At 49.0% G+C, this 10,161-nt stretch overlaps 1 protein-coding gene across 1 annotated transcript; it reads right to left on the minus strand.

Moving 5' to 3' along the window:
- Positions 1 to 3,550: 3,550 nt before the first annotated feature.
- On the minus strand, positions 3,551 to 4,483 carry LOC132085969 (olfactory receptor 14I1-like). Its single transcript, XM_059491434.1, has one exon. The coding sequence runs from the start codon at positions 4,481 to 4,483 to the stop codon at positions 3,551 to 3,553; it is 933 nt and encodes a 310-aa protein (XP_059347417.1).
- Positions 4,484 to 10,161: the final 5,678 nt, after the last annotated feature.

Raw genomic sequence — 10,161 nt, forward strand, 5'->3', positions numbered from 1 at the left:
TTGTGAACAGCAGCAGACAGAGCTTTCCTTGGCAGTGGGAGTGTTACCCAAAATTTGGTAAAAAAGAAAAATCCTTAATCCCAATGCAGCATTAAGAAGCTGCATTCTTTATTCAGCAGGATGCACGGGGGATAGCTCCTCCCAAAGCCCTGCAGGCTGAGTGCAGGAAAGTTTCTGTTTATATTCTGTATATTGCACACATATTCATTGATTTTCCCAGACTAAACATAAATATGATAATAATTTCCCCAAAATCATTAACATATTTCCCCTCCCCTTTTTCCATGTGTTCTTCTGTCCTGGGGTCTCTCTGGTGGTCCCTGGTGTTCGTGGACCCCAATGTTCCCGTGGGCCTGGCAGACCTGGCAAGACACTGAGGCTGGTGAACTTCCAGTTCCCCTTCTCACACAATGGGCATTGTGTGGTTTCCATAGGCCTGGAATTTTGGAGAACAAGCTCCAGGTGTCAGCTCACCTGGTGTAGACAATTTATCATCTGGTAGCATGAGGTCACAGAGTGGGCTATGACATCACAGAGTGGGTTATGTTAGATTATCGAGAACTATGACATGATAGACTGCTACTGTGACATCACAGAGCAGGCTGTGACATTACAGGGCAGCAGTCTGACATCACAGAGCAGAATATGACATCACAGAGTTGGCTGTGATATCAGAGATCAGTTGTACGACATTAGATAATGGGCTGTGACATCACAGAGCAGGCTGTGACATCCCAGAGGGGCTGTGTGACATCCCAGCAGGCTGTGTCAGGTCACTGGGTTGGTCACTCTGCCCCAGTTCCCCCTCACAGTTTCTCCCAACAAGTCCAATGCTGTTCATGCCCAGCAGGGTCCCTGTCCCCCGGGATCCCCCCGGCCCACCTGGAGCCACAGCCTCCACCAAAGGATGTTCCACAGGATCCACCCCAGAGCCTGACATGGGGACAAGGGGCCAGGGCTGTGTGACCAGGACATCAAGGACGGGGATTATCCAGGTCACTGTGGCCTGGGTGGGGTTCCCCAGGGCAGGAAAGATGTCTGGCAGCTGGAGCAGGGTCTGGGAAAGGGCCTCCAAGGTGGGGCTGGAGCCCTTGGGCTGTGAGCAGAGGCTGAGGGAGTTGGGCTGGTCCAGCCTGGAGCAGGGAAGGCTGAGGGGCTCCTCATCCCAGCCTGGCAGTGCCAGCGAGGAGGGGATGGAGAACACAGAGCCAGGCTCTTCACATGGGGGCCTGGGGGGAGACAAAAGCCAATGGGCGGAAGGGGAAGGAGGGGAGATCAGCCAGGACAGGAGGAGATGAAATGAGTCAGGCTGGTTTCAGCATTTCCTCAACACTAAAAGCAGCCTGACTTCCCTTCTCCATCCACCACTGACAGCTTTGCAAATCAGGAATTGTTTGAGCTATTTTGTCCCCACTACAGAACGAGCATCCTGATACAAGAACTTAATCGTGCTTATATCTATCACAGAACCACGTTTCTATAAAATTAATTTTAGTATGGAAATCACGTGTGAATGGTGGACTCATCAGATGCTGCTGGGATATTGTACATAGCTCAGGGAAGAGCGTGATTGTTATTAAATTTTGTCCTGTTCAACTGTGGTCTGTTGGCCATGAAGAGAATCTTTCCGTGCCTCTGAGTCTCATCAGTTCCTGACCACCAAAGGACAGAAACCCTGATGAGCTGTGCTTCCCACTCCAGTGGTGGCACTTCCACCTTCCTCCGTAGCCACAGCAGAGCTGCCTTGTACCAGAAAGTCCCTGGCAAAGGAGGGATGAAGGAAACAGGAGAGGCTGTGAGGATCAGGTGCAGGGTAGATCCAGGGACAAGACTGACTTTTGCATTTGATGGAGCTGTGCCTTCCCCTGGCAAGAAATGAACATCCCTCTGTGTCTTGGGCAGCTCCTTCTCCAAGGAAAGCAGGTGGGAGCTGGAGCCAAGGAGCTGAAAGCTGCAGGTGCAGCCTGGGCTGGAGGGAGCTCAGATTTGCACAAGGCCGCTCTGAGTGCCAGGGCTTGGATGGGGGAAATGGTGGGGTGGGGGTAGGGACAGAGTCTGATTGATTGTCAGCCATGAAGGGTCTTGACTTTCATATCTATTCAAACTGCATGAGGAGGTACTTGGTTTCGATGTCCAGTAGAGATTGCTATTAACAGGGGAAAAAAAATTAAAATAAACAGGTCCTATTTACAGAAAAACAGAAAAAATATTTTCTCACAGTATTTTTAAATAGAACATATTCAGTTGAACGCACTTCTGAATTCTGTCATATTAACAACAGATTATTTGGAAACTGAAATCAAATTATTCCCAGAGGCTTTGGTTGTTAAGGTGTTCTGAATGTTAATGAGCCCTGGGACACTGAATTCCTGCACTCAAGAGCTGAAGGCTGAACAAGCCTCTGGAGCAGGAAAATTCAGCAGCAGCCTCCAAGTTGCTGAGGATGTCAGCAGCCCCCACTGAGGCCATCCCTGCCCAGAGACCGTGGGGGAATGGGCAGACAAGGAGAGCGTCCCTGGGGCTGGGGCAGCACAACTCAGAGGCAGCAGCGGCTCCAGCTGGGAAATGGAGTGAGGAATGTGGCTGGGAAAGCCCTGCCTGGGCTGTGCCAAGCAGGACACACAAGCCCTGACTCCCATCCAGTAAAAAAGTTTCTCAATGAGAGATTTAAAAGGAATTGCAATTGTTTGTTTCCTCTGAGTTGGACACAGTGCAGAAATTCTGACAAGAGATCATCAGGAGCTCAAAAGAACAAGACAGCTTTTACTAGTTATATTAGAAAATTATGGAAACTTGGCAAATGGTTTAATATGACATTTAATGAAAAAAAAAAACACTTATCAAAGCTTTAAATTGGACCATTCACCTTCACAAACTCTAAGCCGGTGCAGTTTTAAGTTACTCAAGATTTGCAAGAGAACAGAAATAGAAGAAATATACACAGAAAGAGAAAAACAAAAAACATATACAGAAGCACCCACACAGCTACCAAGTCCTGGATCCCAGGAGTGTTCAGATGGAAATTCCAAGTGGAGGTAGGGTCAAGATGTGTGCTTGCCTTGTGGTCAGCTTGGTTTCCCTGGGCCCTTCCCCCAGGTGGGACTTGGGCTCATTTGGTCCCTCAGGAGCTGGGTTGGGGGCTGCAGAGGTGGCTGTGGAGCATTGCTGTGGTGAGTATTATTAATAATTGGTTAGCTGAGAAAGGCCACGCTGAAATAATGCCGCTGGTTAAGCTGAAGGAGAAAAGTCAGAAGTCAGCAAGCTAAAAGGAAAGGTCAGCAGTGACCTTGCTGCAACATGAGGAAAGGGAGTAGAGATTAGTCCTGAATATATCCTGAGAATATGTGAAAAGTATCAAAAGTAGAACCATAGGAATGCAGAAGTAGGCGTAGGTGCTGATATGTAACTGACCAATCCTGAGCTCAACTTTTGCAATATGTATGAAGCTCATTATGAACTGTATTTAACCCGCCGTACTGATCAATAAAATTGGGCCTGTGATGATCAAATTGATGTCTGGGTCTCCTTCCGTCGACAATTGCCCAGCAGTTTAATGTTTCTGAAAGCATGCAGTCATCAGTCTCCACACTGCAGCCTTGAGCTCCTGGTTCCTCAGGCTGTAGATGAGGGGGTTCAGGGCTGGAGGCACCACTGAGTACAGAACTGACAGGACCACATCGAGGGATGGGGAGGAAATGTTGGGAGGCTTCAAATAGGCAAATGTGCCTGTGCTGATAAACACGGATAGCACACCCAGGTGAGGGAGGCAGGTGGAAAAGGCTTTGTGCCGTCCCTGCTCAGAGGGGATCCTCAGCACAGCCCTGAAGATCTGCACATAGGAGAAAACAATGAACACAAAACAGCCAAACACCAAACAGGCACTAACAGCAAGAAGTCCCACTTCCCTGAGTTGGGATTTGGAGCAGGAGAGCTTTAGAATATGTGGGATTTCACAGAAGAACTGGCCCAGGGCATTGCCATGGCATAGGGGCAGGGAAAATGTATTGGCTGTGTGCAGCAGCGAATAGAGAAAGCCACTGGCCCAGGCAGCTGCTGCCATGTGGGCACAAGCTCTGCTGCTCAGGAGGGTCCCGTAGTGCAGGGGTTTGCAGATGGACACGTAGCGGTCGTAGCACATGATGGTCAGCAGATAAAACTCTGCTCCAATGAAGAACATAAAGAAAAAGAGCTGAGCAGCACATCCAGTGTAGGAGATGTCCCTGGTGTCCCAGAGGGAATTGTGCATGGCTTTGGGGACAGTGGTGCAGATGGAGCCCAGGTCAGTGAGGGCCAGGTTGAGCAGGAAGAAGAACATGGGAGTGTGCAGGTGGTGGCCGCAGGCTACGGCGCTGATGATGAGGCCGTTGCCCAGGAGGGCAGCCAGGGAGATGCCCAGCAAGAGGCAGAAGTGCAGGAGCTGCAGCTGCCGCGTGTCTGCCAATGCCAGCAGGAGGAAGTGCCTGATGGAGCTGCTGTTGGACATTTGCTGGGGCTGCACATGGGGACCTGTTCATGAGGAAAGACAGTAAAACTTAGGGGAGGTACCTGTAAACAAAATCAAGGCCATTTCCCATACATCCTCCTCGGTAACACACAGACATGGTCCTTAATGTTTAAGAGTTCTGAAGTTTTCTTTATAAGCTCCCCCCATGTCTCTGCTGGTTGTTTTGGATATAAAAACATAAGCATGTCTGAGGCCCTCAGGGAGAACAGAGTGAGTTCCCTGGGTCAAGGTGATGAATGCAGACTGAGGAGAGATGGTCTGTCATTCTGACCTGTTCAGAGTTTCTTTGGGCTTTAAACTTTCTCAGGTGGAAGGTGACCACCTTCTTATGCTTCCATTAAAATGCCACCACCTACTGCTGGGAGCAGATGCATCCACCACAGCCCAGCTCCACATTTTTAGCCAAGGACTCACTTTGCTCATTTCACCAACCCAGCAGCATTTTCTGTGTCACAACACCTCTGCCTTTCCCCATCAATCTCATAACTCAGAGATGCTCTAGGACAGGTTTGCACCCTGGATTGAAGCTCCCAGCTTGGACTGAAATCTCAGGGACACTTCCAAGTGTTCTTATGATGGCATTGGATGAAGGGAGATGCAGGTCCTTCCCTGGCTGGACTGACAGCATTGCCCAGAGCCGGGCACTGGGGACAGCGTCACCCTGAGCCAGCTGTGCCCCCTGCCAGAGCCCCCAGTGCTGGGCAGCTGCTCCCAGCCCTGTGCTCTGCAGAGGGAACTGGGCCCGGGGCTGCAGAGCTTCCCCACAGCTCTGCTGCAGCTCTGCCTGCACAGGAGGAGCTGCACGCCTTGAAGCCCCAGCCCTGAGGGCACAGGCTTGGCTGGGGGCACAGGAGGGAGGGGGCTTGTTCAGAGGGAGGGGCTGCACTGGAGGGGAACCTGTGCACATCTCTAAACTCTCCCTGCCACAGCATTCCTGGGTTTTGTTTTCTCTCCTTGCCTGATCTTCCCTCTGCTTCCTGGAGATTTCCCTCCTGCAGGTGTTTCCCTGTGCCTGATCACTCCTTGCCAGCACTCACAGACCCCAAATCTCTGTGAACTTATTGATCACTAAAAGTAACAGTTCAGATGTCTCAGGAATTTGTCAAAATTCATAATCAAACTTTAATATTTATCTCTCCTCCCTCCCATTCTCCACTAGTAGGAAACTGAGTACAAAGTATAAGGAAATGTCCTTTTTTTTGCCAAAATCTTTATCTTGGAAATATTGTATGACTGATCAGAACCCCTCAGCATTTTAGACCTTCACGAGCATTTCACCTCCCCTGCATCAGAAATACCCAGATTTGCACTCACAGAGTCTGTAGGCATTGGGATGTTTCAGGTTTAGGAGTTCACTGCAGGTGCTGCAGCTGCATTTTCCTGCAGCCAGAGGTTCCTGTGCCAACGGCTGGCAGTCATTGTTCCCCAGGCACTTCTCAGCTCCTTCCGAGCCCAGACTGATTGAAGCTCTCTGTGCCTCTGTGCTGTGCCCAGGATGGCAGCAGACAGTGCCCCAGCCCTGCTGGGCTGGCAGAAGAGCTGCTCATCAAGAGAAATGTGCTTTTGAAGCTCTTCTTGGTTACCAGGAGCTGCCTCTGTGCCAGGAGCCCAGCCCAGCTCAGCAGCACAGACACAGCACCAGGACTTTAATGAGCCTCTGGGGCTTTGTGCTCAGGCCCTGAACATCAGTCCCTGAGAGGGAGCTGAACAAACCTCTCCAGAACTCCAAGGCAGAATCCAACTCCAAAGTTTCTTGGACTTTTAATGGGTCCCACTGAGCGACATGTCTGAGAAAGCGTCCTCAGGCCTTGGCAGAGCAGAGAACTGCAGGCAGTGATGACAGGTGGGAACAAAGAGAAGCCAAGTCTTGGTGCCCTGGGGCACAGCAGGGTCTGTGCCACCAAGGCCTGGGAAGACACACCTTGTCCTGAGGCCCTGGGGCCTCCGGGCACAGCCCCAGCCAGGCTGGGCACTGGCAGCCCCTTGTCCTGCCCTCAGCATCCCCCCCTAGCCCACATCCCAGTGGCCTCAAGGATCTGCTGGAAGGAGTCCCTGAGGAGCCTTGGTCAGCAATGGCCCTGGGGGCTCCTGAATGCTCCCAGGGACTGCAGGTTTTTGAAAGGTCTTTGGGTTTGGCTTTTGCCTTGAGTCTCTGAGATGTCTTTGCCATCCTGGTCTCCAATTATCTGCTGTACTTAGTCCCTGGAGAGGCTTTGTCAGTAACAACACTCAGTGGGACGCATTAATACTTCAAGGTACTTCAGTTATTTTAAAGTACTTGGTATTTCCCTTTTGATACAGACTCTGTGAGAGGTTTATGCAATCATGGCCCCAATTCTCTGGTTTAACGAGTCCCTTGAGAGCTTTGCACTGACACTCAGTGGGGCTCATTAGCACTTTGAGATACGCAAGGTTTTTAATGTACATTATGGATTTAAGGATACTTTTAGGTACTTTTATGGATTTTTCTTCCGACACTGAGTCTCTGAGAGGTTTTTGTGCCATCCTGGCCTCCAGTTCTCTCGTCCAAGGAGTCCACGAGGATCCTGTGTTGGATATCTTCCCCCTTTTCTCTTGTACAACAAAGATGGAACTGAAAGAATTTTGTAAGACTTGCTAAAAGCATCCAAACAAACATGGGACAATTAACAACACAACAACAACCACTAAGAGAATGAATAGTGCTGTTTTAGGTAGACATCATCCAACCCTTTAGCCCTCAGGATTGGAAGAGTTTATTGAACCAATCTTTCTTTTCCCCTTGAAGCTTCTTGAACTCTTCATTCAGTACATGAATGCTCTTGTGGATTGACTCGCTGTGGATGGAGAGGTTCATGCAACACATGCCCTCAGAGTCTACACAGCCATGCTCATGTGCGCAGAGTAAAAACTCTATTGCTGTTCTGCAAGGTGGCATGTCTGATGGTCTCTATGTCTGAAAGCAGGCCACTCAATGTGAGGGAGGTAGCATTGGTTTGCTTAGTTAACAGGCACCCAAGATGGTCTGATTGTCCTAAAGCTTTAGCTGCGGCCACCCAAGGCAGTCCACATTGGGGGTGCTATCATCCGATACCTGGATTAAAGCTTGCAAAGCCATCTGTTTGATATCATCCAATACTTCTCTCAGGACACCTGCTGCTTGATCATGTGGTAGCCTGTGTTGTCCTTCTCCAGCTGGATGATTGTTTGTCAATTCCACCCTTGCCTCATTATTAGCATAGTCTGCTATTAATTGATTTAGTAAACACTTCCATCCCCCTCCCCAAAGGGTGTATTCTGTAGGTGACAACAACGTGGTCATAATATATTTTAAATCATATGAGGTTGAGACATGTGCTGTAAACATGGCCCTCATTAGTCCATTAAAACAAGGTAAGTCCTTCCTATGGTCTTTAGCTGCCCTACACAGAACCTTGACTTCCCTGTAAACCAATGGCTGATACCTGGGATTCTGCCCCCTTCTTTCATAACATACCGGGGCAACAAGGAGTTCCGAGACCATTTGCCAGTCTCCTTCCTTTACTGCTTTTTTCTGGATCCTTTCCTGGTGATCTTCTGGGTTGAGGGGCAAGGTGGCTCTGGGGAATCCAAACTGTTTTTTAAGGAGGAAGAATAACTTGGAGGAGAATCATTTGGATTAGAAATAGTGTGACAGTTGGGCTTAGTATCTGTGATCATGGGGTTATATTGTTGCCGGAGGGTGAGGCAAAGGGCACTGCCATTTTGTCAGGTGTTGGGGAGGAAGGGTCTTGATTTAGGATGGGATACCCCTGGGCTGGCATTCTGGAGGCATGGCCCAGGCTGAATGTGGAATGATTGAAAGTGGGGGCGTGACCTGCAGTTCTGGGAGTGGAGTCTGGAGGTTCATTCAGGGTGGAAGAGAAGGTTGTGGTAGCAGGAAGTGGAGGAGCCAAGATTGAGGGAGGACAGTCAGGCTCAGGGGCATCTGGAAAATTTTTCATGATCCACCTCACGATTGATTTTAATTTGTTCTTTGAAGATATTTGGTCATGATCAGTGAGAATTAACTTAGAGCATCCATATATGCACCTTTCTACTTTGGAGATTCGGCTGCCCATTTTTCTCTTTCTCCACCTTAGGTGGAACAGCCACTGGAACACCCCAAATCAATAATGGGATGTGGGTGCATATTGTAAAAACACAGTGGCAAAATGGGCAATAATTGTCCTGCATTTCCCTAAACCCACCTGCAATACTACACAGGTGAAACTGTCGTTCTCCCTGGGGATCCTTGCCGAGATCCCTAAAACAATGATGAATCTTCCAGCCTGACGCAATCCAAAATCCTGGGAAGCACTGGTCTATCCATCAGCCAACCACTCTGACGAGACTGAATGTCATGGTCTCTGTTTGGGCGGCAAAGGTCGCAATGAGGGTGGCTGTGACAAACCTTTCTTGTTCCCCAGCTTCAGGGCAAAGGTGGTGAAAATGAAAAGAAGCAGATGCTGGGTAAGATGAAACAGGAAAGCCTTATAAATATGATTGCCTGGCAAAAGATTTTGAGAATATGGATACTATAAGTGAGATTAAAATGAAATCAAACTTTGAGACACCAAGCCTTAGTTACTGAACAACTGGAAAAGAATGGTATGGCCAGCTGAAAGTAATCTTCCTTTGATGAAACAATACCCTCTGCTTGCAGAGAGGTCCAAGGCTCAGAGCAGACCCTACTAGCTTGGCAGAAGGAGTCCAAAGACTAGTTTTAGGGTTTAAAATGTAGCACAGTATGGTAATGTAATCATTCTTATAGGCTGTATATAAATGCTATAAGATTTGTATCTTGTACCAGATTGGTTAGTGAAAATTAGAATATACAGCACAGAAGAAGATTTATTGTATAGTAATGGGAAGTCCCCTCCTCTTTTGGGCATCCATTTTGGGTGTCTCTTTCGAGCTCCTCTTTCGGGCCTGCTCCGAGCTGTGGCTGGCAGCTTCAAACAAGGCCCCTGCACCCACACCCTTTGCAATAAACCACAAGTTCCAAGACCTGGCTTCAGATATCTCTTGTCTCTGTCCGTCCCAACTGTCCTAGCCCCCAATGATCCTACAAGCAGGATCAATGGAGTTACCCAAAAAGAACTTTAGTAACAGGGTGAAAAACAATTAACATGGAGAAGTCGAGCACAGTACAAGGGTTGGGATTCAAAGACCTGAGATAAAGGCGAAGCACCAATATATTGACCAGTATCTTAATGGTCTGTTGGTTCCATGAAGGCTCGCTGTGTCCAATGGCCCCTTGGTTCCATTGGGGCCCAGTAGTGCAACAGTGATTCCCTTGGTTCCACGAGTTCCCAAGGTGTCACAATGGCCCCTTCCTTCCATGAGGCCCTGCAAGGTCACAATGGTCTTCATGATTCCATGGGGCCTTGCAATGCCACAATGGTCTCCATGGATCCATGGTGCCCTGCAGGATCACAATGGCCCTTTGACTCCATGAGGCCCTAAAATGCTACAATTGTCTTTTGGTTCCACAAAGCCTCACGGCTTCACACTGGCCCCTTGGGACCATGCAGCTCAACAGAGCCAAAATTATGCCCTTGTTTCCACAAGGCCCCACAGTGTCACAGTGGCCCCCTGGATCCATGGTACCCTGCAGGATCAAAATGTTCCCCTTGGTTCCACAAGTTCCTACAGTG

The sequence above is a fragment of the Ammospiza nelsoni genome, chromosome 34, assembly GCF_027579445.1.
Source record: "Ammospiza nelsoni isolate bAmmNel1 chromosome 34, bAmmNel1.pri, whole genome shotgun sequence".
NCBI lineage: Eukaryota > Metazoa > Chordata > Aves > Passeriformes > Passerellidae > Ammospiza > Ammospiza nelsoni.